Source organism: Volvox carteri (genome assembly GCF_000143455.1).
Source record: "Volvox carteri f. nagariensis unplaced genomic scaffold VOLCAscaffold_58, whole genome shotgun sequence".
NCBI lineage: Eukaryota > Viridiplantae > Chlorophyta > Chlorophyceae > Chlamydomonadales > Volvocaceae > Volvox > Volvox carteri.
This window is the reverse complement of record NW_003307601.1, coordinates 309,526-335,599: the sequence shown is the minus strand read 5'-3', so window position 1 is coordinate 335,599 and position 26,074 is coordinate 309,526. Positions and strand designations below refer to the sequence as shown.

The window sequence follows — 26,074 nt, the reverse complement described above, 5'->3', positions numbered from 1 at the left end:
TTTAGAATCGCACCACAGTCGCGGTCGGGCGTGTGGGGGCTGGTATGGTCGGGGGGTGATGTCTGATAATGGTGGCGGTGGTGGTGTTGGGGTATGATAGCAGGGGTAGTTATCCTTTCAGGTGCCGTACTTAGGCCCACATTAGAAAACACCTGCCAATTGCTTCAAGCCCGTCCTCCTCCTTCCCATCTCCTCCGCCCCGTCCTCCTCCTCCCCTTCTCCTCCCCCCCGTCCTCCTCCTCCCCATCTCTTGAATTGATTTCCTACCTTAGGCCCTCCTTGCAACAGCTGATCGGTTTTGATAAGTTTTTCGCACTTGTTATTTCCCCAGATATCATAGATTCGTAGGTTTAAAAGGTTGATAGGCTCATAGGTTATCATCATGATTAATACCAAGTACTAAGTACATGCAACATTTTCTCTTATAAAAGGCCTTGTTACGCCCAGAGCCAGTGTACGACTGCCGTACTACGTGCGTGTGGATGTCCTCCCCCGTTTTTCCCAGGACTGGGAGGATGCCAAGGCCACCCTGGAGCGACAGCGATCCGAACAGCTCGCCGCCACCCGCGGCTCGCCGTACAGCACTCCCGGCAAGCCGCCCCTGCCGTTTGTCTCAATGATCAGCGGCGGCGGCGGTATCGGCTCGCGGCCCACCTCCGCTACCGCCTACGCGGCGCTGCCAAAGAATAAGGAGGGTAGCGGTCTAATTAGGATTGCCTATGAGCCGTCAGAGCAACGGGCGGCGTGCGCCGCCGCGGAGTACGACGCCGCCATGGGGTTGGAACGCCTGGCGGAAAAGCTGTCGTCGCCGCTGCACACGCCGCCGGGGTCCAGGCCGGTGTCGGCGCTTTCCTCGGGCGCCCTGTACGGCAGCGGCTCACGGCCGGTGAGCGGCCTCAAAGCGGCTGCGTCTGGCGGCGGCAGCGGCGCCGCTGCCGGCGCTGGCGGCGGCGACGGGTCAATGGAGACTGGGGGCGGCGCATCGGAGTACTTGGAGGCTATTACGGAAGACCTGGCGGAGGCGTCGGCGCCGCTAGATGCCTTGTACGGCACTGCCGGCGCTGGCGCGGCCGCCGCCGGCTCGAGGATCAGCTCCACCGACGTCCTCGACGACGACGGCTTGGATGTACGACCATCTAGGGGACGCAGCGGCGGGCGTGACCAGGACAGCGCTGTCGGCAGCTCGGCGTCGGCGCCGCCGCCGCTGCCGCTATCGCTTGCATCATCATCCGCAGCGAGCGCGGCGCCGTCGCCCCGGCCAGTCAGCGCCCGCGGCGCGAGTGCCGGCAACAGCGCCAGGGTGACGTCAGCGCGTTCGTCGGCGGGGCGAAAGGCGACAGGCCTCGGGATGCTGCCTGAGGGGGCGCCGCTACCCCCAGAGGGGCCGCCGCCGCTGCCGGAGCCGTCAGCGCCGCTGCAGCCGCTGCGCGGCGAAAAGAGCGACGAATTCAAGGTTGGTGTTTGCAAGGGCTCTCGCGGTTGGTAGTTGTAGCGGTTGTGGTCCCTCCGTTATATCCCGGTCTCGACTGCCCAGCAACATCTGCCGCTTGCGCTCCGTTAGGACCGCAGCGTGAGAGCAGCCGCCGCCGCCGCATGGAGTCTGCGGCCGCTGTGCGCCGCCGCCGCCTGCCGTCACTGATCATGGGCGGCTGGAATTGACTGGCCATATCATGCCATATCTCACGACGAGGCGTTGTGTTTCCTCACGTGCCAGTTGCCAGGCGGGACGATTTCTGATCAGCTGCTGATTCATACCCCCTCCCCCAGCGTCTCGCACTTCCCCCTCATGTGGTTGATGCTGGGTCTGCTCTGGCTACCGCAGCAGCATGTTGCACTGCAGTTTGCCCTCCTGCTCATTTCTCCTGGTAGCGTTGCGTTGCTGTCTGTGCTCCCACACGATCATTGAGAGTAAACTCGCGCACGGAAACTTAGGTGGTTGCCTTCAAGTGATGAACACCCTTCCAGCCTGACTTCCTGAAGAAAGCCAATCTCTCATCACGCACACATATGTGCCTGTTGCAAGACCTGAATAAAGGTGTCCAACATCCTGGAGCCGCATGAGATTGGCCGCGGGCCCGCTTCGAGACCTGTCAGGGTCGAAAATCCTTCCGATGGTGGAAGGCAAAGTGCCACTAGTTGATGGACGGTGGTGACCTGGGATAAAGTTAACCTGCGAGCCGACCAGGAATGGAGTTGGGCCGCCGTCGATCCGGATTCTATTGGATGCTGGTGGTAGGTGCGGAACCTGAGCGGGAGGCCCAAGGGGAGGCAGGCGATAGTATGATCGATTTGTTCATAGCGACTCCGCGTGTGCTTCAGCAGTTCGCCACCTTTCTGAGGGTGGGAAATCTAATCGAGTTGGATGGATGGGAGACCACCGACCACCGACCTTTGACGCTTGTTCTTAATGTTACAGTGGATGACGAAGGCAGGTGTAGGGACGGTAAAGGCCGGAAAGCCCGGGTGGAGTTTGATATTGCTCGTTACCAGGATTACACATAATATTTTGAGGGGGGGGTCCCCTACCATGAATGCCTTAAGCCAAGTGGCCCGGGATCTGCAGAGTGGAGTTTGCAAAACCACACAAGCTGTCGAACACATTGGAGGTGCCCTGTACAAAGTCACGGTGAGGGCCTTCGGTTCTCACCGTCCTACCGGCATGACGTCAGGAGGGGATACTGTTTGGTCAGCAAACGCGGCAAACGCGGCAGCGCATGTATGAGTACTAAATCGGGTCCGGAATGGGAGGCTTTCTGCCACGAATTACAACCGGGCAAAAGGATATGCAAAGGCGGCATATGGGGAGGACAGGATGAGAGATTTTGTGGTCAAATGTCGGCATGACCAACGAGCTTTGTGGCGGGCTTTAGGAGGGAAGTTGAGGGAGCGATGTGAGATAGATTATACGAAGGTCTTCAGGGATCACTTTGCTGTGCTATTAAACACAGGTATGGGAGAGACAGGCCCCGAGGGGGCGAATCGGCTTTTGAATTTCATTAACTTTGGGCAATACCTAAGAGGGCAGGAATCGCGGTCATCCCACTCGGTTTTGGGCAGGACTACGAAGGCAGCAGAAACCCTAGACCCCCCCTCACGCTGGAGGAAGTCGCACGTGCTGTTGACCGGCTGCCAACAGTAAGGCACCAGGTTTGGAAGTAGCGCCGTCGGAATGTTACCGCTATGCGCGTTTGCCTCGAGAAGAGGAAGGCTCCGCGTCGAGTAATGGTAGGGGCAGGCGACGGGGGGAAGTGAATCAGCTTGTTCCGGTACTGCACGTGCGTTTGGAACATACCAGGGCGACTGGGGACTTTCCACGGCAGTTTACAACTACCGTTCTCACCCCAATTTACAAGAACGAGGACCCCAGCATGCCGAGTAACTACCGGGACATAGCAGTAGGGGGCGCCTTGGCGAAATGCTACGCGCTGGTCCTCCTGGATAGGCTCGTTGGCACAGGGAAGACGCTCTCACTTAGGCACAGAGGCCAAGCGGGTTTCAGAGGAGGATTCGGTACCACACATCATCTCTTTGCCAAGCAGTACCTTACTGCTAGGCATAGCCAACCGGGACAGCGGCCGTTAATCATTGCGCATATTGACTTCGAGAAGGCGTTTGACAAGGTGCCGCGGGAGATAATGTGGCTCCGTTTGCAAGGGAGAGGGGTTGAAGGGTCCATGCTGCGGTCGCTGATGCGGGCGTATGACAAGGTTACAATGGTCATCAAGACGAATGGCAAGGCTGGAGGTGAATTTGAGTCAAACCAGGGTGTGAAAAGGTGTTGCGCAGATACAGGCCTGTAGCATACTTTTCGGGCCCAGGGTACGTCATGGTACCATCAAGTCGGCGACCGCTTGGCGACCGCTGCCCAATCCTGGTGCGCATGGGTCCGATCGGAATGGTGACATGCGACGTGGCTGTGTCAGATGCAGATCATCCGCTTGACAGGCACCCTGGCACATTGTAGTATCCTGGACATCAGGGGATCTGTCATCGGTTCTTTTCTGAAAAAAGACGTGATACAACAACACACATCCGGCCATGTCATACTATGCCACACTTATGGAGAGGCTGCCTAGCTGGTCGCTGCGGCCATGCTGGACTGCTGTCACTGGATGAACAGCCGCGCGGCCACGTGGATGATGTCCCACACTCCCACGATCCCGCGTGCATGTGCGTGATCGTGCACTGTGCCGCGTCATTGCCAGCCGCCAGCGTACGACACAATCATGCGCAGGTCCTCCTTGCGGCAATGGCGCCAGGTGGTGAGCGCAGCGTCGAACACGAAGAATGTGCTGCAGCGGTCGTCGCACTCAATGACGTCCTTGAGCGGCCAGCATGTATCACTATAGGATGAAGCGGTCCGGCGGCATCATCATCGTTGTGGTGTGGGTTGTTGTTGTTGTTATTGTTGTTATGGTCCTCCTTGAATCTCAAAAGACGAGTTCAGACTTTTTGTTGGAAATGTCCGCGTGCAGAGTTGGAAAAAAAGGAATTTTAAATTGTGCCCCTCAGGAGCGCGTGACTCGTTTGTTGTTGTTGTGGATACTACCTAGATCTAGGAGCGCCAAAGTAGAGTGCCGTACTGTTTTCAAAAGCCGCCGCAAAAGCCCGCGAGCCCCTACGGCACGCACCCAGAAGTACGTCCGTCGAGCGTCCTGCATGCGGCGGGCTTTCTCGTGTTCCGTGGCGGCGGCTCCCCCGGCATCATCGTCTCGGAGAAGAATCCTCCTCCTCTTCCGCCTCCCGGCAGGTGCAGCGGTTCCCCCGGCGTCGCCGTCTCGGCTGGCTGGTCCGCGTCCATGTTCTCTACACGACTTCGTATAGACGTTTCGTAGTTGTTGGGTTCTATGCTCTATACTGGGCTCTACAGTTGTATTACGCTTCTTAAATTTGGTCCCAAACTGATACATTTTGCTGTCTAGTTTTTCCTTTCTCGCTTGGCGCGGTTGCTGGACAAGTTCACTGGAACTAACTGAATTCCAACTGCCTATTTTGCCGCCTTTCTGTCAGATCTTATGGCTCCGACCTCTGGGTTAGACGGCGAGCGGGAAGCTGTCATGGATGCCTACAAGTAGACGCCGCCTCAGGCGGAAGTCCATACTTGCAGAAGTATGGGCGGGGTCGTAGCACAGGTTACAACTGGGACGCTGGTCCCGGGCTCGCGGAGCCCCGTCATCTATTGGAAGCATGGATCAACGGTACGCCATTCCGGGACTGGACCGCGCCATTTCGGAACTGGCTGTACGATTCATGGGATGGCTGCATTCCCCGCTATTTAAGCGGACGAAACTCTTCCAATTGGTGTCTTCCGACGCCACCATCCAGTTGTGGTTTGGTTAGATATAACATGGTTGTTTTGAGCCACACACACACACACAGCCCAGCCTGCCGTGCAAGCAAGATTTTGTGCCCACGCAAAGCTGCTGCTGCGCGTGTGCATGTGCATGCGTTAGAGCTGTATATTCGTTGGCGACCCGTGGTGTGCAAGCGAGATGTTTTTGTGTGCACGCAGCTACTGTGTGTGTGCATGTGTATGTGTTAGAATTGTAAATTCGTTAGGGTTTTGTGTATACGTTAGAGCTGTATATTCTGTATATTCGTTGGCGACCCGTGGGTTTCTCTCCGCCCCGACGACACTCTGTGGCACTCTCTGCTTCCCGTTTGCTAATTTTAGCACGTGTGGAATGATGCAGAACTGTATGTATGATGGAGGCGCAAAATAAAGCTGTCGTGCTCAAATGGAGCACGCAAATGGATGTGCGAACACAACACAATTCAAAATGTGGAACAATGCTTATTGTTGGAGGGTGCTGACCGCCTCCCAAATATAAGCCGCTGACATATACGGTGCAGCGAAGATGAAGGATCCAACTGTTGGGGCATACGTGCATGTGCATATCCTCGGCGACCCGCATTCATTTGTGGGTTCAACTGAACATGTCCTGGCAGAGGCTCATGTATTTCTGTGGTGGGACGCACCGCTTCTGTTTGCCATTTCACGCAACACCACCGTGGCGCATCAGCCTCCCGAGGCCATGCCACCAGTGGTGGATAGTGGATTTGCTTACGCTGGTCAAGCCAGACACCTTTTGGAAGCTGCGCAGCTTGTCATACAATGTGATGCAACTGCGAACCGTCTGCTGTGAAGGTTCGGGTCAAGTTGAGGAATAGGTTGGGACCTGAATTCATGGTGTGAAGCAAGGGTGCCCCCTTAGTGTATAACCCTTTTTGGACTCTTCATAGAAGTATTCGCTCATTACATTGATGCTCACAATGCTAATTGCCGTGTATGCCTTCCTAGCCGATGGAGCACCCCCCGCTAGCAGAGTGGTAGCCTGGCGGGTGGTGAACTCACCAACCTACTTTTTGTTGCCACTGGTAGCGACCGGGCACGATAGAGCAGAATGCCTTCTGGGGCTATTCGAAGCCTACTGCAAAGCGACGGGTATGGCCGCGAATGCCGCCAAGTGTGAGGTCCTCATTTTTGGGGGCACTACACGTGAGCGGAAGCGGCTTTCGGAAGCTGAGTACCGGCTAGGTGGGGTGGGGTTGTGGTTGCTGACCGGGAACGAGACGGCATGGTATCTCGGGGTGCACTATGGCCCGGGAGTGCAGTTTTCAGCATGTACCAAGCAACTACTCGCAGCAGGGAGGCGGGCCACGTTTGGGCTCAGCACCCTGTGTAGAGATAAGAAAATTACCACCCCCAAGCTCTGTTTGACTCTCTACAATACACTTGTTGTATCAGTGTTTTCTTATGGAGCACAGGTTTGGGGACCTGACTTCATAAATGTGAGTTTTGAAGGTGCTATGAGTAATCCCATGGTCCAGGAGCAGCGTGCATACATGCGATCTGTAGTTGAGGTGAGGAGCCCGACTATGGCTTCCCTATACCGTGAGCTGTCACAGAGGCCGCTCCAGTTCCATTGGACCAATCTTGTACTTAGGTTTTGGAACTCTGTGGTTAAGAGGCCGGGAACGCTGTGTCACCGGGCATTTGTCGCTGACCTGGAATTGGCACTTGAGGGCGTCACTGAGTGTTGGAAAGCAAGGTACTAGCCTTTCTTACTAGCCTAGGAGCGGAACCCCCCACTAATACGCGCGGTGATGATCTCATAGCGTATTGCGCCACCCTTAAAGTGCAAAGGACTGTAAGTACTGGATAGCTAGTATCAAGTGCGTTGTCGCGCGCGCCGAGGGTGTTGCGCCGATGTCGCGGCCTCCCCGCGCGCTGCATGTGCAGAAGGAAAGCAGTTATGTGCGCAGTGCTGACAATGTACTCAGTATAGCGAACAGCGCATGTTTGTGCAGCAACTGTCTTGCCGTCGTGGCAACCGCCGGCCAGGGAGGGCTCACTTAGTTTCGGACATCCCCGGCCGACTTTCCGCCTGTAGCTAGGACTTGCTAAACTTACCAACCGTATGAAACGTTTCTCGCAACGGACGCATTTTCTTTGCTAAGCGATGACCCTGCAACAGACGCTGACGGACCTTTTCAGCAAGCGCAAAGCCCTGAAAGACCGGTTACAGCGCGAGCTCCAGAAGTACCAAGCTAAAAAAGTCGAACTTGGACAAGACTTAGATGAATATGACCAGGCGGCCACAGAAATAATAGCACTTCTGACGATTGCGGTGCAGCAGCTTCAGGGGAAGAGCGAATCTCAAGGGCTCCATGAATGCCTAGAAAAATTGGAGTTTCTGCGCTGCAGCCATGGTAAATCGCATCAGAGCCTGGAACAGCTCTGCAGCATGGTCGGCAACCTCATATCCCTCGTGGTCGAGCTGGATGCTGAGCAGTTTGACGTGCTGCACCGTGAGCTGCGGAAGCAAATCATGCTGTCGGGAATGCGGGACCACATCACCGAGATTAGGCTTTTCGCCTATTATGACATGGTCGACCGCGACCCTGCCTTAAAGCAAAAGTACTCGTCGCTCTCCATCTTCCTCGATGGCCTGCAGCAGGAGTACACCGATTTTGTCAACGGGCGCATTTGGACACGGCCATTGAACTCAGCGTTTGGGGAGGCGGTTCAGCGCCTCGGGCTCAGCAACACGGAGTGGCAGCTGCTTAAGACACTCAACAAGGACAGCGTGGCATTGTTCCACAAGAAGTGTATGATCGAGGAGCTAGAGACCGAGGTCTTCCCAGCAGACCTCGAACCATGCTGGGGAGCCCTCTTGAGGGCAGCTTGCAAAGTTAATGAGCGACGCAATGCCATGGCTGCTGGGCCCCAGGCACCCTCAGATGATGATAACTGGGCCTAGGTTAGGCTTTTTGGGACCCTAGCTTTACACTGCCACCCACCTACTCCTTGCACATGTTGGGTTGCTGGTCCCCCCCTTCCTCAGCACCACCTCATAACACACCCCACCCCCATCCATCCTCTGTCTCTTGCAGCTCTCCATGTCATGACATTTTAGTGTCACGTTCATTTTACCGTTCTTCTTAATCACCTTAGGTTATTATCGGTATGAATATGCGATTTCGTGTTGTCTTATACTTGTGTAAGGTGTTTGGTTGTTACCTTACATGCACTTTGTTGATTGATTGTGGTCGAGATGTGAATGTAGCTCGTGTGCGTATGTTTACGTATTTTACCTGTGAATTGTCTATTTCTTCTGTGAATGTTTTGTCACATGGGTATTATGTGCTTTACTTGTCATTCATGGACTATTGTCATGGTCCCAAATATGTCATGCATGACATCGTACTCAATGCTTATCTTTTGAGGGCCTCCTGTCATCGATAGCGTGACTTATGTATTTATAGCCGGCAGCAAGCTTGATAAAGTTGCTTTATGGCTCTCTTATACTGGATTCACATGCTATGTTATGTTGTGAAAACTTTTTGGGAAAAGTGGGCCTGAAAAAGTCACCCAGTTCACATGGGACATTACAATGACAATGTGTTCATTGGCGCGAGCTGTGTAAACCATCTCCATTTTATGTCTTTCAATGGCCAAAACTCCAGCACATCCTGTAAGCCAGAAGCCAGAAGTGACAGCCGCTGCCAGTGCTCACTGCAGTGGATCTCGCCACCGGTACTGCCGCCGAGGAGAAGGAAGGGGAGGGGGAGGGGGAGGAGGAGGGAAAGAGTAAGGGAAGGGGGAGGAGCAGCGTTTGTTAAGTAATATATTCCGAAAAAGGAATAAATCAGCATTATGGCCTTTGGAAAAAAGGAATAAATTGAGGCTGACCCGTACATTGCCATTCCTCCAGTCAAAAACATGACTGGAGAGCAGCCGCGGGTGACGGCCAGTGATTTGCTATGCGGTTGCTTGCTTTGGGCCTTTGCTTGGTCGATTTTACTTACTGCTCACAAACAGTGCCAGAACTATCTACGCATGTGCACGAAGCGTGCACGCACGGACGGAAAACGCGCCAACTCAGTGCATGACTCTTGGTCTACGAGGGGAGTTGTAACTTATGGGGGGGGGTCTGGGGGGTTCCGCCCCCCCCACGCCTCACAATTAAGGAATAAATTACCACAACCCTAGCAACTTTGTTACCTAGTTTCTCGGGTTGGAATAAATTGAGACCCATCCTGAATGAAAAACAAATCACTTGGGTGGTGGAGGAGGAGGACAACGCTGTCATTAACGGCTTCGGGGGAAGTGGGGTTCCTAGGGTACGTGGGTATGCGGCTGGAGGGACCACATACGGGTCGAATCTGCCAAAGTGGGGTTAAGGTCGAGGTAACCGGCGTCGCTATGGCTATGGCTATAACGGAAGTCCTTAGCAGGTTGATGGACCGCAAGGATGTACGTCAAAGAGACTCTCTCTAGTGAAGTGAAACCGAAAGACAACCCGACCCCCGGGGAAGGTATATTGGGCTGCAAACAGTCATGGATGGGTCAGTTAAGAATCAACTACCAACTGATTCACCTATAATGGGAGACAGTTCCGTACCAAATCCAACTCTGCTGCAATCGCAGCCGTGGGGGCCTCCGGTTTTAGCAACACCACCAAGTCCCGCCGTACACACATTAGCACGACAGTTTACGAATACCAGTCACACACCGTGGTCTCCCCCAGGCAGGCGACTTTGATGAACTATCCGCCGGCTCCTCCTGTGGGGGAGGCACCTCGCCTGGCTGTTTCGGGGCAAGGGCAATCATGAGAAGTAATAAGGGGATTGATTCGTAAAGAATGTACAAACAGAGCAAGGAGTTAGTTATTGTTTATCTCTATCTCTACCCGGCCGCTACCCAAACACTCAAGCACCAACCTATTTTTGGAGTCTTAAGCACACCCAGGTCCAATGCACACGCCTCGCACATCCTGAGGTACATGTGTCTCATCCACAGCCAAGGCCGAAGAAAGGAGCGTGCTTGCAACACAACGGGACAAAGGATATGTGTAAACATATGTAGGTTGGATCTAGAAGACGAGGCAAAAACATCTTGTATCATGCAGGATGTTTACGGCCCCAACCCAAAGAGTGCTATTGTTATGGTGCCATACCGGTGTCGTATACCGTACATCTTTCTGTGCAATTGTGTGTCTCTATGCATTGTCCCGTATTAGTGTGAGGATCATGCCATTACGTGGGGCCATTGGGGCCATTGCCAGAACGATCGATTCCAGATCAACAATGACTTCAAAGACAGATTGCTTACATTCTGGTCTGTTTTCCTTGGTCTGGTCTGATGTTTCATTTCATTGGGAAATTGGCTTGCTTCATATCTGCGCGCCAGCTTCTTATGTTTTTGGGCAAGGCCCCGGGCGTGAAGCACCATTCGGGGGCTGAGCCCCCCGGGTTCACTGCTGTCAGTCAGTCAGTCAGTCAGTCAGTCAGTCAGTGGCTTACATATCTCGCCCCGCAAAAATAGCGTTTGAATGCTATATCCATTCTATATTGAAATGCCAAAGGAGAAATTACAGAAAAATCGGAGCATGAAGATAGCTTTCCTGTAAGTGGCTGCACCGGGGCCGAGCCCCTTTTCGGCTTTGAAAAGCCGCCCCCTAGTAATTCTATGTTTTTGAGGGCTACACATTTCAGAACTGCCCTGCGTGGCGGCAGAACCTGTCCCACTCCCCCGCAAGCCGGGACTGGACTGTACGGCTCAGCAACCCTACAGGTATCCTGGGGCTCAACACCACGGAGTGTGGGGCTCAAGACAGTGGACCATGATGCTCCGGGGTGTGAACTGCATGGGCCACCACAGTGCTGGCCTTGTAGCTCAAGATCCAAACATATGGAACTCTGAATCACAGAGTGTCGAATTCAGTAACCCACATCCGTTGGTACATGAGTGTGTAGGCTACGGATGTCAGAACCCCTACATGCTAAATGTCATGCATCCAATCCAAACGATAGCCACCTCTTTCTTCGGGTGCAGGGCCATAGGCTCCCTTCCAGGGTTCGACACTGACCTTCCTGAAACTTGGGGGCTCCCCCGTACCTCCCAAATTTTCCTTACGGAGGGGCCCCCGTACCAGGCTCCTGTACCGGCCGAAAACCTTACGGGGGCCCCCGTAACCCCCGCAAAACCTTTACGGGGGCACTGTCCTTGGCTGAAACGCTGTGGAAAGTGACGCTTTGCATTTTTTTGCCCTGTAAATCGTTATTTTCTCGCGCTTCTTGGAGGGCGGTGGATTAGGAGGCCCTTGGTCACCTCCTGACGACTCATTGTCTGCCATCGCTGGATGTTACAGACCAGAAGCTATAAAAGTATTATGAAAAGTGTAGTTAAATATTGCAATATGAATTATGTCTGCCAAGTGTGTGGCCTTATCCTTTATATGGTCCGTCCTCTCCCCTACAGGGCCCCGTACGGCCTCTTATAAATCCTTAAAATCCTTACGGGAGCCACCGTAACCGGCCTTCGGCCCGTCCGGGGGCGGCCCTGTACGGGGCGCTTCGCGCCCCAAAATCCTTACGGGGGCCACCGAAAAGTCCTACGGGCCCTGACGGGGATACCGAAAAAAGGCCAAAAACTTACGGGCCCCGTACGGGGTGTCGAACCCTGCTCCCTTCCCTACACGCAATAGGAATGTTTTACACAAGAAAGGTACCACTTAAGCACGATGACGACCTCGTCTTTAAGGCGCACCATTATGACTGAGGCGCCACCCCTGGCATTGGCCAGGTACCTCTCGGAAATCTGGGAGGCCAGGTACGTCGCGCTGAGGCGCTTCACCCTGAAGCGGACGAGGTAGGAGGAGGATGGCCTCCCCCGTACCCGATCAATATCAATAAACGTGGGCCGCCCCATGGGCCGCCCGGCTTTTACGTAAACGTTTGCGCATGCGTGCGGAATATGTAACTTACAGAATTGGTGGCTGCGGATGACGTGTCGGGCAAGGATGAGATGGTGAACCCTTTTGATCCGGCCCCTGGGGGCCGATGTGGGTTTGGTCCCTACAGATGTCGACGAGTGCGGTGGGTGGTTGGGAGTACTTCAAGTTTTAAGAAATTCACTTGGTACGTTTCTGGTTTTGTATCGCTTCTTGTGTAGAAGATCGATGACGTCACGGAGGATCATATCTTCATATGTGTTGCGGAGGTGCTAGTCGATCTGTTTATGTGTCTCGTCCGAGAGGAGGATGGTCTTACATCCCTTCCCCATAATGGTTGCCTAGCGAGCCTGACTGCTCAAGCTGAAGCAACTACAGATAGTAACTGCCGGGAACCGCTACCCGGGGCTCATAACCTGTTGGTGAGACGCTATCTCACAGGGACCTAGCAGATGCGACTGAGAGTCATTCACCATTAGGTCCGCGACCTACCACCGATAGCCCCTTGCCTGGATGTAAACGTGTGAATCTGAGGTGCTGTTACCGATAAACAGCAGAGCCTTTTAAAGGCTTGGTAACCTGTCCTGATGGACGAGCTGGCAGTATCTAGGACCTGCCAGCCACCACTCACAGCAGTCCGACGGGTGGCCTTTCACAGGCCAGGGGGCGACACGGCACCCCTTCACACCAACAGTCCGCACCCGTGGGTCACTGTCATGGCCTACAACCTGGTCAACGGCAGCTCAGGCCCGACATGTGCACGGAGAGCTACACGGAAGGACGCCAATTACGGACCACCATACACATCACGTTTTCACCCCTGCAGCAGGCCCCTACCACTTCCACATCAAACCTGCCAATATTCCATCAGGGTACTTTTGCAGCTTGTGAATAAAATTTCATTTAATTTAAATATGTTTTTCATTGTTTATGTGTAATTTTAGTTTACTAAAATACAAGCTGTTAACATTAAAGATTTACTTTGCTGCTACCAGCTCTCTTTTGAACAGAGATGTGGGTTAACATGTGGAGCTCTCGAGCACATGCACCGCCGCCCATTGCACCCACTGCACCGGGCTCCGGCTGTGGATGCAGCTGCAATCGGCACTTAGCCACATGGGCATCTCACTGCGGACGAACTTCTCCAGTTCCTGCGCGAATGCTACCTCCCGCTCCAACCCGCCTGCCTCTAGAAACACTGTAATAGGAATGTTAAGTACGGCACACCGAGACGCTGTCGTATCACATCGAGCAGACACAGCCACTAGGAGTCTGCCACAGCTAATGGCCTGCCGTTAGAGTTGTAGCACCCAGTTGTATGTGCTGCTGTGCAGCCTCCCTCGCCTGCTGCCACTGCACCGGGGTCTGCTCGCGATGCAAAGCCTCCATGCACTGCTGTGCAGCCTCCCTCGCCTGCTGCTGCTGCGACGGTGTCTGCTCGTGATGCAAGGCCTCCATACGCTGCAGAGTAGCCTCTTTCAATGCCACCTCGTCCTGAGCTTCTGACGGCTGCTGTGGTATACCAGTGAACCGCCCGAGTCCTTGCAGCCAGCCACTGTGCGCATGAGTTGACGAGCCTCCGGTCACACCACGGAGGCCTCCCACCTGTTGCACACATCGGCGACCTTTTGTCGGGTGCTGGCCCGAACCAGCATCATCGTCTTCTCCCGGCCTTTGCATACATGCATCCAAGGAGACGGAGTGCTACCACCGCCACCAAGGCTGCGGATGCCCGCCTCGCCTGCCTATACTGCCCCGCTGTCAATTCGGCTCCTGAGCGATCAGATTCATCAGCCTATAATGATATTCGTGCTGAAGAGGGATTCGATCATCAACAAAGCATGTTGGAGGCCATGAAATGGGAGCCAGCACGTCTGGCGAGGATGTTGGAACGTATGTGGGCTCACCGAAACTCAATTACCCCCTTTGGACGCTAGTCCGGGCTGATGTGCGGTGTTTTCTTTTTGTCCGTGGCTTTTAGGCGTTGTAGTATTGCCCTTGGGCCTTCGGCTCGTATGGGTAGTTTTACAGGTATGGGGTCACGCACCCCCCAACCATGTAACACACACACACACACACAGATTCAAAAATTGTTGCGCTAGGAAGCTGCTGGACATTGCGGCTGAAGTATGGTAGTGTCATATGGCACTTAAAAGCCGTGACAGGCAGCAGATGGAAGCTGGAAGGAAGAAGCCATCCCAAACGCTAGTGACCCAACGGAGCAGAGCCGAGATGAGGTTGGTGAAGCTGCACATGATCAGGGCGTACATGCTCCCCAAGAAAGTTAGAGCGAGTAAGAAGGTCAGAAACTCGATAGTGTTTCTGAGTTTATTCTTGCTTTTTTCTGAGGGCTACGGGGAAACTATAACACCAGGCAAAGAGTACTCAGGGAGATGCCAAGGGAGCTGAACCCTTCATACAAGAACCTCGTTCGTTAATGTGTCTTTGTGTATGTTTGTGTGTGTTAGTGTGTGTGTTAGTGTGTGTGTTAGTGTGTGTGTTAGTGTGTGTGTTAGAGTGTGTGTTAGTGTGTGTGTGTGTTAGTGTGTGTGTGTGTGTTAGTGTGTGTTAGTGTGTGTGTGTGTGTTAGTGTGTGTGTGTGTTAGTGTGTGTGTTAGTGTGTGTGTGTGTGTGTGTGTGTGCGTGTGTTAGTGTTGTGTGTTAGTGTTAGTGTGTTTGTTTGTTAGTGTGTTTGTTAGTGTGTTTGTTAGTGTGTGTGTTAGTGTGTTAGAGTGTGTGTGCGTGTGTTTGAGTACAAACCCCAGCAGATACAGCTCGTTTTCGAAAGTTCCCGAAGAAAGTAAGAAGGTCGGAAATGGAACTCTGAATCACAACACTGAATTCTCATTCAGTATCCCACACTCGTTGGTACATGAGCGTGTAGGCTACGGATGTCAGAACCCCTACATGCTAAATGTCATGCATCCAATCCAAACGATAGCCACTTCTTTCTTCGGGTGCAGAGCCGTAGGCTTCCATATTTATGCATGCGTCACGATCCGTTTGCCATGCCGAAACCAAGCTGACTCACCTAGGTTATGAGCAGGCGACTTTTCACGAAATCTTACGCATGATGTACCCTCGAGTTCCTCCGAAACCTCGCTTACCTAAGTTAATGGTTAAGTTGGCCCAAGCTTACATAACAAATGACAAACGAACGAACGCATGCACGCAGAGTGAATGGGGTTTTCCCTGCAGCCCTCAGACAGAAAGGAGCAAGAAGAAGTCAGAAACACTGACATTCGGGAATATATTTTTTCCTTCACCAGTAAGGCGGGGCTTGACCGTGTTGCCAAAGGTGGGGGCCTCCGACGGTTGCGGATGCGGCGGAAGTGGATCCACTACTGGTGGTGGCGGATGACGTGTCGGGCAAGGATACAGCGGTGAACCCTTTTGATCTGGCCCCCGGGGATGATGTGGTTTCAAGCCTCACAGAGGTTGACATCTTCACTTGTTAGTGTGGCGGAAATGTGTTGTGGTCTGCGTGGACAGGTGGATTTCCGAACGGAAATTACCTCCCCTTCTAAATGAAATCAATTCTGTACTCCATGACCTGGATCTTAGGTGTTCAGACCTGGACCTTAGGTGTTCAGACCTGGATCTTAGGTGTTCAGAGTTCGCGTCTGAGTGACCTGTGCCGTACATGCCGAGGAGGGGGACGGGAACCAACATCTGCCAAAGGCCATTACACTGCAGAGGACACAAACAGCCAAGCCACACGCTGGCTGCGCGGCAACACCCACCGCTTATGGTGGAAGCCTAAAAGTTCAAACACCAGACGCGACACGACCCAGCCACGCACGACGGACTGAAGACTAGGGCACGGAGACTGTCGGCAAAGGCAAGTTGACCTAGAAGACAAAAGACATCCCAACGACAAGGCAGCCGCTAAGGACAACGCAAGAGCACAACTCAAGGACTAGAGCCGCCTAGGAAAAAAGAAGCTCTCAGGCCCCAACCCCTAGAAAGCCGCAGCTGAGCTGCTTACGCGGAGCTTGAAAATTGAGGGAGGAATGGGGAAAGGGACGGAGAGCAGGATGAAAGGACGGGAAGGGAGAGAGCAGTAGCGAATGACGACGCTGAAAGCTCTATTGGGTGAAGGCAGAATGACTTCAACAGGAGAGCAGAACTTATAAAGAGACGACATTCGCACAGGACGTACGACAGTCGCACAGAACCAGCCTTTTCGCTACGCGTCATCGCCTCTTAGCCAAACATATAAGGACAGGGACGCAAGGATGATAGGACTGGTTTAGCTCAGGACCAACGGCAGCGGAGTCAGCGCCAATGGTTATCTGGGACACACGGTGATTGGCTTTTCATTATCGCCAGAGTGAGCGTGCATGAGTTGTTACCGACGTTGCCATGGTAGGTGCAAACAGTTGATACAGCGCCAACTCGTGCTTCCCTGACCTTAAGTAAGGAAGGTATGCAGCAATATTTGTAACTGTTGTACGCCGTACACAGTCTCGAGAAATGGAGACTCTACCGAGAGAAAAGTTATCAAAAACGAACTTAATTCCCATTAGGGTTTTATAGACTGTTGATGGATTTGCTTTTGCATGAATCGGTCGCGCAGTCATTGCAACTGACTTCTCCGTAACGACGCTCAACCCACATTAATGGCAAGGTTATACATTTCTTAAAAGGTTATTATCATTTACAATGAGTGATCAAGTGCTAGAGCAAATCAGCGAAGCACAGGTGGATGACGAGACGGAGATTCAGCCTGGCACAGTCTTCTTGCTGAAGTGGCTCGCCGAGACCTGGGGAGAGGCGGGGAAGGGTGTCGTGCAGCAGGTTTGTAGTCAACTATTTGCTGTCGCGTCGCACCTGTTGCTTTCCCGCCTGACCTTCTACACGGTGAATGCGCAGTTCTTAGTTTTCTATGCCCTGATGCTTGTCGGATTCGGATTCCTTTATCTGATGATGCGGAGTACTGCACAGTAAGTCTCGTGACAGTGAGCTTCCTGTCGATCCTATTCGGTCAGTCAAGCTTGTATTATGTTCTCTGGCACAGACTTCGGGAGATACGGCGTAATATAGCCGAAACGCTTCGAGAACAAAACAGGCGCAAGTTTGACGAGGTAAGTAACATACTTAGGCTAGGTGAAGCGTCGCAGTCGCAACAGCAGACGAGTCCCACATAAACAAGCTAAAACCGCAACCTTCTATTGTGCCATGCTAGTAAATTGGGGCTGCATGTTGTAAACTGCGTGAAAGGGTCCCCAGTTGGGGCGTTCCTTGAAATGCAGCGGCTTGACCTACGACTGCAGTCAGTAGTATCTGTAGCTTCATTCAAGCTACTCTTACATTAAGTGTTGCACGTGCAGGAGGCGTATCGCAACATGGCTGGTGGGGGGTATTTCTAGCGGAGCGCAGGTTGTGGCAACAATCCATCCAGGTTTAGACGGCTATGAGCCGCGTGGAGATTTGTGCTCAGAGCAAGAGGCTTTCTCAGCTGCGTGGACCTTGGTGCTCACGCAAATGGGTTTCTCGACTGACTTCTAGGGTTTGGTGTGGGGCATCGACATAGGGGCATCCCAATCGGTCGGCTGGCGTGCAGCAGAGACATCACCAAGACCGGGCAGCTCGCAAGCTCTGCCGTCAGGACGGGTTTCATAGAATGTCGTGCATGAAATTGCTGCCACATTGCAGAACGGGTTGTGTTCGGCAGTACAAGTTGTATTCAGCCAGGATGGTGGATTCTGGGCCGCAGTTTCTCATGAATCACGTTGACGACCAAATCACGTCAACCTCCGATCTCCTCTGCGTTGTGCTATCAGCGTCCTATCTCGTGAGCTTGGGAAAGGAAGACGATGTTCCCGTTAGTGAGGATGTACTGACGAGATTACGGAAGGTCCTGCAGGTGTCTGAGTTGCGGAGAGAGGCAAAGGCGGGAAGAGGCACTGTGTCGTGGCGCAGCTATAGCGGCTGGCATCCTGTGTGCTGCATGCCTTCCATGCTGCGTGTGCCGCGTGCGCGTCGTGGCGGGCGACGTGTACACTTCCTGGTTTGGATTTGTAGTAGGTGATTCACTTACATTTTTGCCATGCGCAATGCGATGCACAAGTTGTGGGTTACCTAATTTCCGACTTGAAACGCAGCTATCAAGCAGCAGCTGGTTTAGTACGAGAACTAGGCTGTGCTGGGCTAACTGAAAGCTAGGGGCTGTAGCACTAAAGTTTGGAACAGGCGAGCCCGCTTTCTGTTGCTCCTCTTGGCTCGTAGGGGGTGTATGTCAGGCTTTGAGAGGGGGCATGTCAGGCTATGTGCTGGGTGAGAGGGCTTCTTGATTATGATTTCATTATGCTCAGCATCTGGGTTTGCGTTGCCCCAGGCCCTGCTGGATCTCTTATAGAAACACGTGGATGCGGACTTCCCTCGTCACTTTTTCCTCGCGCAAGACGAGGTTCCGTGTTGCCACGGATTGGGCGTACTATTGCGAAGGAACAGTGGAGTACTGGACGTCTTCAAAGTAATAACTTGCTAGCTAAGTAGCCGCAAAAGGGAAAGATGTGGCGATGAAGCATAGTACGGGCATGTGTTTTGTGTGCAGTCGGCTGCAGTGGTTTCGGACTCTGGCAGTGATAACATTTACCACTTAATAACCAATGGGGAAAGAAAGAAAATGCGTGGTGGAGTTGAAAAAAAGGCACAGGTGTTTTGTATAGTATTTAGTGATGCAAAGGGAAGCAAGGGTGTCCAAGCGTGTAAGAGCACTAGGTTGCTTCCTCGGTGCGCATACCAAGAGGGCTGACTTGACTTGACTGAGGTTAGCACCCGAATTAGCGGTGACTAGCTGCACGGAGGCGACGATTAAGGGTCATGTGCAGGGCAGTATATGGTGCCAAATGGAGATGGAGACACCGCGCTGTGGTCCTCTTGCTGCTTCTGAGCAAAAGTCAAACATAGGGCCCTGATGACCATCCTTACCTGCACCCGATGGCACGCGGTGTGCGGTTCCTGCCCACATTGCCGTGAAGTTGTTGGAAATCCAGTGGGTTTACAACTTTGTGCCATCTGTTGCCTCCTCACGTGAGAAACGTTTTTGTTGCGCTTGTGGTGGTTGTCGTATATCGATGTACCCATCCCTACCGTGCCCAGCTTAATTTTTGGCCCAACATGCGGATCAAGCAGTCAGCTATTTCAGCCTGTGGCAGCTCGCTTCATTTTGCTAAGGCTACGAATGCCCTTAAGGGTTAAAATTGTACACACGCGTTGACTAGTGAAGTCTGGTAGTCATGCAGCTCCAGTGTTACTGCGCATCCGTCAGCCATGAGAGTTGTGGATCTGCTGAAAGGGTTAGGGTTCAAGGGCCCACACGAGCCACGGAAACAGCATGTGCGACTGATGGATCTGGGTGCTGAGCTTTGAAGTCGACTGAAGCGAGCTTGCGCGCTGCAACGTAAGGGACGGGCGGTGAGAGGAGGGAAAGAGCAGGAACCGCGTATGCAGGTCAATCGACGTCTTTCCACAGGAATCAGGTCGCCAGCATGTACAGGGGGTCGTGGCGTCGCTGCCTTGGCTTGGTGAAGCCCTTTCCGGTAATGGGCTTGTGGGTCCACGGCGTTGGGCCCGCGGCAAGCGGATTGTACATTACAGCAAAGGTGGGCATGGCGCTGAGAATTAGACATATGCTTATGGTGCTGACCAATCAATCCTCTGATGCCGCGAAGCGGGCCTACTTTGCATTGAATGTTGAAACGTTAACGGTACGTAGCAAAATCTCTCCGTCAGCTAACGTGCGGATCTAAGCAATGCTCCTAGGCAATCCTTGCGGCGTTGTAGGGTTGCAGTAATGCGCTTTCTACTCCATTAAAAACGCATCGAGATATGCAAGACACTATGGACGAGGTGAAAATACGGCATTACTACCCCCACGGAATCCATGCAGGTTACATCGTCCCTTACCGGCAGAGTCAGTACGCCATCATGCATTTAACTGTTGCCACGTGTTTCGTTTCACCTCCGTGATTGGTCCTTCTGGATACAAACTGAAATTTAAAAAACGACAAGTGAAGCTCCTGAAGTAGTTACACCGCGCCTTCCCTTTTACGTGTCTTAGCCGTTTTAAACGCATAGCTGCACGTTTGCTTGGTTCTCCGTTGCACTGATTTTGGAAAGACTCGCTTCGTCTTAGGTTACAGCTCGCTGGCGTAACCTATAGCAGTAAAAAGATATGCATGAAGCAGACGTTTATGCGAACTGCATCTTCAATGCGCGATGTGGACACGGTCTCCGGTTTGCCGGCGAGATGCAACATCTGGACAAGGTACAAGGAGGAAGCCAAGGCGGCCTTTGAGTTCGACTTTTCGCGTCTCTCGAGCGAGGAGCTGTACAGAAGCTTCAATAAAGGCAAGGATTCCGAGGGAGAGCTAGGGTGTGAGGGGACGGCGGGCGAAAGGAAGAATTCGCATCACACATATAGTGCCCATGTTACCGCGGGCAGGAGAGCTGAACTGGATTCGATCAGTTGACTCAACAGGAAATGGACTTCACTGTAACACGATTTCTTGGGCAGCTCTGCATCGCTGCGGACGTATGAACGACGTCCGGACAAAGTAAGGACGAACAAAGAGGACAATGGACTTGGCTGAGAGCGACCCAGATGCGAACGGATCGATGAGCGATTCCTGGCTTGTACAGGATTACGCCATCAAAAAAGGGGGCTGTAGGCGTAGTTTTTTGCAGGAAAGGAAATGCAACAGCCGCCAGCGACAGCGTGGTAACGCGGATTTGCCTGTTGACCCGACTCCGGAAATGATCGAGGTCTACGGAGGTACAGCCGAGGGAGCGCGTGCGGGGTGAAGGGACAGGGTAAAGGGGAAGCAATCCGCGTGAAAGGGGCGGTGAAGTGGATAGGATATCTCCTTAGAAGAAGCAAGAAAGGCGTATGCCAGGAGAATATGCAGATTGCATAGGAGATATAGCAGGCAAAGGATGGATAGAGAATGGAAGATACAACTGCGGATGTTGGAAGGTGCTTAGTGGGAAGGTGTTATTAATTCAGGTTCGGGCCCCCGGGACGTGCGCGGGCATGCAACAAGTAACGGTTCAATTAAGGAGAATTGCATTACGTAATTGACTTTAAACTCTAGCTGTGCGGTTTTATCTACCGCCTAGTACACCCGTTAAGTTACCTTTTACCTTCGTATGGCTATAATGCGCACAAGAACCAGTCGATGAAATCCTCGTAAGTGAATAAACCGGCTGGCCGTAGTGACGTCCTTAACGTCACCCCATTCTGCGGCAGCAGCCTGTCTCACAACATGAACATGGACTTTCTAGGCTGCAGCACTACTAGTGTAGTGCCAAACGATAGCCCACGTTATTGAGTTCAAGGTCGAGACAAGACAATTTTAACGGCACGCAGTAGTCCGGTGTCCGGAAGCTGCATACAAACTGGATAGACGACTATTTGCATGTTGGCTCAAGGCATACTTAACGTCATTAGAGGCGTGCGCAGCTTTCTGGGTGAGTTTGGCTTGCGACGAGAATCCGGTTCCAATCGACCATGTGGGTCTCGTATCCCAGACACAGACTCTTTTCCGGGCATTATTTTTGCCCAATTGCGTCTGAACATGTTTGGTGCATATCATCCGTGATTGTGGATTGGTGTAGCAGTAGCAGTAGAAACAACTGTCAGTTAACGTCAGACTTTGCAGAACGCAAGGAGCAGAGGTACACCCGAACAGTTTTTTTGCAGGTGACATATGGTAGACATGGCTATTCACGTGTTTGTGCTTATCTGTCTGGAACGAAACAGATACTGGACTACGGTACTGGACTAATTAGTTTTCCATCCTGGTGATGCGCAATCTTGTGTCACGCAGCTACCTCATTGCCAAATTACTAAATTGTGATTCTTTGGCAGCTTTTATGGTGATCCGCTCCTTCACGTTCCACTGGCAGTCTGTGAATCTTTAAACGGCGCACCGACCCGGGCAGGCACTAACGTCGCCAATCTTTGCGTGCGCTAATGCCGTCCAACATTAATTTTAAAGATTGCCAAGCCCATCCCAGTTGACGTAGGAAGCGGTTGGAGGTTGTCGGCCAAAGTTCGATGCTGCGCTCTGTAGAATGTGGACTGTGCAGTGCGAGCGCACGACCCGCTGCGCGAAGCACTGAAGCACCCAACGACCCCGAATCCGTTGCCTCCAGTAGACAAGGCGATGTAAACGCTGAGATTAAACCGTATGCCCATCTGCAGGAAGGCCGTCGTGGGTAGCCAGGTGGCCATCGGCTGCCTGACCTGGCGTGGCCAGGCCACCTCCTCTTTGCCAATGAACCCCGTTGCTTCCAACTCATCCTCTTCCTATCTCTTTTCCTATTCTGATCCTATACCCAGCGTATTCTTTGCTAACCTGGTCATCTTTCCTCCCTCCCTCACCGGACCACGTGTCGTTGCAAACGCAGGCCGAGCAGTTGACTCAAGTTCCGCTGCCGGATTGCACATGCAAGCCGACCAAGCCGCTCGTCCCTGCACGGAATCTTGCGTCGTTGTAAAGCAGGTGAGGTGGAAGGAGGGGGATCTGGCGCGGGCGAACAATGGACGGCAGCAGAACCACGAACAGACAGACAGGCCAGGGCATCGGGGGTTGCTGGTCCACCTTCGCAACATGCCTTTTCATGCCATATCATCGGATGGAGTTGTGTTCCATTTGGATGGACATATTGGCAACCCTGGCAGCATCCAAATTGATAACTGTAAAACTTTCAGATGGGCTGCTGGCTCTCGACATTGCAAACGAGCTAGGAGCTGCTATGCCGTAGCCGGAATATGATTTTGATTTCCCTTTCGTTCCTTTTCACTTAGCGCGGAACGAGACGCAGGCGTGATCCAGTGTACGCCAGAAACGTGGCTCTGGAACTCGTGCTTCCTCAATTTCGTCCCTAATTAAAGGAACGCGCTCCGCTTCTGTTCTGCGGTGCACTTGCGCTACACGGTGTTGTGTTGTGTTGTTCTGCATGTACTGTTCAGGGCCTCTGTGATATGCCTGCGCAGCCATACGCTGCTACTGCCCCTTCTGGCGAGCTGCTCTGCACTACACAAGTTCAACACCGGCACCATCATCCTGAGGTGTCGTCTCATCCGGTGGTCATAACTTACCCCATTGACGTGCCCGAGTTCGAGGAGGAGTCTGAGGAGAAGGGAGGAAACCAGTTCATGGTGGCGAGGAGGGGGCTGGTAGCGGCATTTCAGCTTCTGGGGCGACGTGAGAGGGAGGAGCAGGACGGAGAGGAGGACGAGGGGGGGGAGGAGGTTGAGAAAACTGGGGTGCTGGTGAAGACGATGACAGAGGCGGAGGCGGAAGTTGAGCCGGTGCGGTTTCTCGACGGGGAGACAGTGGTGACGGTGACCAAGGCGACGTCACTGATGAAGACAGGCGCGGCGGTGACGGTGACGGGGCCGGCGGTGGTGGTGGTGGAAGCGGCCGCCCCGGACGTAGGGCAAAGGGAAACGAAGGCGCTGGCAGAGGTTGCGGCGGCCAAGCCTGGCAACGACGACGATGTCAGTACCCCTGCTGCTAATCGCCATTGCTCTCATCGTCATCATCATTGCCATCCCCAGTGCTGGACAGAACCGCTTGTGCGCCAACGACAAGCAATTCATCCCTTTCCCCTTTCCTCGATCTTGTCAAATAGCACCTTGGAGGACTCCACCTCCAGTTTCTTGCGGAGGTGTCCGAACTCGGCAGGCAGCTACACACGTACCCACGCCCGCACCCACACGTGCGCAGCACTGCATGACGATGACGAGCAGCCCGAGACCGAGCCCGGGACCCCCCATCTGGATCCCACGTCCCGGAGGCTCCCTATGAGCAGCACATTTGCCATTGCTCGAGACGATCTGGGCTTTACCGCCCATAAGGCGTGGCCTTCCAAACGCCTGCCGGTGTGGGTTCGGCTGCCACGGTCGCGGACGGACCTTCTGGAAGCTTCTGCGCGTGGCTGCTCTGCTGGCTGGCGGCAGCTGCAAAAGGATTTTCCCGCAGAGCTTGGGGACCAGCTGAAGCGCGTTTGCGGCGGCAGTGGAAACGGCAGCGGCAGCGGTGGTGGTGGTGGTGGTGGTGACGACGACGGCAGTGACAGTGCGGCGGGACCTGAGGGGGTTGACGTGGTCACGTCGCGGGTGATTGGGTGGGAGGTGTGGGGCTGGTGTACCAGCCGTGTACGACAGAGCGTGTGTGCGCCATGAAGACGTGGCGAGGAAAGGAAAGAGATGGCGAGGAGACGTGGATTCGCCCTGTACGGGTTTTTGCTTGGGAGACTTGCCACCGGTGGCCAGGAGCTGCAAGTGCTGATGACGTCCAGAGGGGTGTTCTCGTTCAGGGAGAACAACCTTGGATTTTCCCGTCATCCAAAGGCCAAGGTGGGAATTTCTAGCCGTAAATCATTAGGAGTTCGGGCCCCCAAATGTTTCAGGGGATTTGTATCCATTAGGCGGCGAGGTTGGGCCCCTGCTGCCAGCTCCGTGCGCACGCCAGTTGTACGGCGTGTGGGTTTGCGGCATTGGCACCATCCACGCGCCCCGTGGAAAACCTCCTAAACCTCAGTCGGACGGCATTCGAAGGATTAGCAGCACTGCTAGGAGACACCATTCTTTGTTGCATTTCTAGAACGCAGACTTTCTCAACTCTAGGAGCATATGGTACGACAATGAACGAGACTTAGACTGCTATAAACATTTTGGCACGAAGGCCATGTGTATTTGAATGGACTTGACCTAAACAGGCCAGATGTTTTAGTCGGCGTAGGGGACCAGGTGGGGACCTTGGGCGCCGCGGCGTCGAGGAGCTCCAACCCTCACTAGGTAGACTCTTAGGCTCTCAGTCAGTCCTTCACCGACGGAGGTTGCTTTTCGTCCCTCTTGAATGTATTTACCGCTGTACATGCTGACTGGCTCCTTCAAACGGTGGCTTCAGCTACGCGCTGAAGTTGCGATGCTGACGATTGCCGATGTTCGAACCTGACTGAACTCGAATTCGCACACGAGCGACACGTAGCGAGTGTTTTTTTTCCATCGGATGTGTGTTGTCTGTTCTGTCTGCCAATGCAGCCGTGTTTTGATTTTGACATGCGCAGCCGTACAGGGCCCTATTTTATAGTGTAGTTGTGTAGCAATGAATAAACCTTTCCCAGGTTGGAGGAAGAGGGAGGCGAGGTTGTTTAGTTCTTTTGCTTGAAGGGCATCATGCTGTCGATTCAAGCCCGAAGTGCTCGTTTTGTGCCGTGAAATCTAAACGGATTACGATGGGGAGAGCGTCCTTACGCCAGGGGCTTAGGCCCCTCGGCTGTGTTTTTACCGCATAACGTAATCAACACCGATTGACTATATGCCCGGCTAAGAAGCCCCGGGCGCATAGTCGTCGGGTGCCGTACAGCACACGGTCGGACATGAACATTGCCTGGTGGTCGTACTATGCGGGATGAGGTGATACTGTCCTTGCATGCAATTGCCACGACGTTTCGCTACCAATATGCTACTGCTTAGTCACGGCCTGGTTGGTGCAGGCTGACAGGCACCTCCCAACCCAACGTGTACAGACGCGCACACATGCACGCGTCGGCAGAACGTATGGATATTAAATACCTTTTCATCTTGGACCTGCGCAACAGAGATACGACATAACTTTACACACACACACACACACATACCTTATCCCGCCGTCCCCCTCCACACAACTTCCACACCTCGCTTTCGCCTCTCCTTTACCCCTCTTCTCCCCCCACAACAAAACACATCATCCTTTCAAACACGTCCCAAAATGCCGGTTGTCTTACCAGCCAAAACCTCCACTCACAAAAAGGTCACCCGTCTTAACTAACAC

General features: G+C 53.3%; 4 protein-coding genes across 4 annotated transcripts in view; 3 read left to right on the top strand and 1 right to left on the bottom strand.

Annotated features, from left to right (window-relative positions):
* VOLCADRAFT_97142 (uncharacterized protein) overlaps positions 1-1,906 on the top strand; it is a gene marked incomplete at both ends in the record, with an annotated part of 9,675 nt that extends 7,769 nt beyond the window's left edge. Inside the window, 2 exons of the mRNA XM_002956173.1 lie at positions 506-1,453; positions 1,823-1,906. Coding sequence (XP_002956219.1) covers positions 506-1,453; positions 1,823-1,906 — 1,032 coding nt within the window. The remainder of the gene's footprint in view (positions 1-505; positions 1,454-1,822) is intronic.
* Positions 1,907-8,892: 6,986 nt separating this feature from the next.
* VOLCADRAFT_97140 (uncharacterized protein) lies at positions 8,893-13,927 on the bottom strand (the record flags this gene model as incomplete). Its single annotated transcript, XM_002956123.1, has 7 exons — positions 8,893-9,043; positions 10,020-10,093; positions 11,945-11,980; positions 12,056-12,284; positions 13,308-13,528; positions 13,599-13,794; positions 13,845-13,927. 7 exons carry the CDS (start codon positions 13,925-13,927, stop codon positions 8,893-8,895), a joined length of 990 nt encoding a protein of 329 aa, XP_002956169.1.
* A 2,849-nt stretch (positions 13,928-16,776) lies between these two features.
* Positions 16,777-19,344, top strand: VOLCADRAFT_107105 (uncharacterized protein). The gene is made up of 3 exons (XM_002956172.1): positions 16,777-17,039; positions 17,115-17,185; positions 18,580-19,344. The coding sequence occupies exons 1-3, from the start codon at positions 16,905-16,907 to the stop codon at positions 18,719-18,721; spliced, it is 348 nt and encodes a 115-aa protein (XP_002956218.1). The 5' UTR covers positions 16,777-16,904; the 3' UTR covers positions 18,722-19,344.
* A 1,114-nt stretch (positions 19,345-20,458) lies between these two features.
* VOLCADRAFT_97138 (uncharacterized protein) lies at positions 20,459-25,356 on the top strand (the record flags this gene model as incomplete). The annotated part of the gene is made up of 5 exons (XM_002956171.1): positions 20,459-20,624; positions 22,659-22,753; positions 23,224-23,754; positions 23,815-24,138; positions 25,303-25,356. 5 exons carry the CDS (start codon positions 20,459-20,461, stop codon positions 25,354-25,356), a joined length of 1,170 nt encoding a protein of 389 aa, XP_002956217.1.
* Positions 25,357-26,074: the final 718 nt, after the last annotated feature.

What these genes read in the sequence shown, in the direction of transcription:
- VOLCADRAFT_107105 (XM_002956172.1), top strand. Translation starts at nt 16,905, where the DNA reads ATGAGTGATCAAGTGCTAGAGCAAATCAGCGAAGCACAGGTGGATGAC. An exon ending in GGAAGGGTGTCGTGCAGCAG is followed by an intron (nt 17,040 to 17,114) that starts GTTTGTAGTCAA and finishes GTGAATGCGCAG; the next exon opens with TTCTTAGTTTTCTATGCCCT. An exon ending in ATGATGCGGAGTACTGCACA is followed by an intron (nt 17,186 to 18,579) that starts GTAAGTCTCGTG and finishes GCGTTGCCCCAG; the next exon opens with GCCCTGCTGGATCTCTTATA.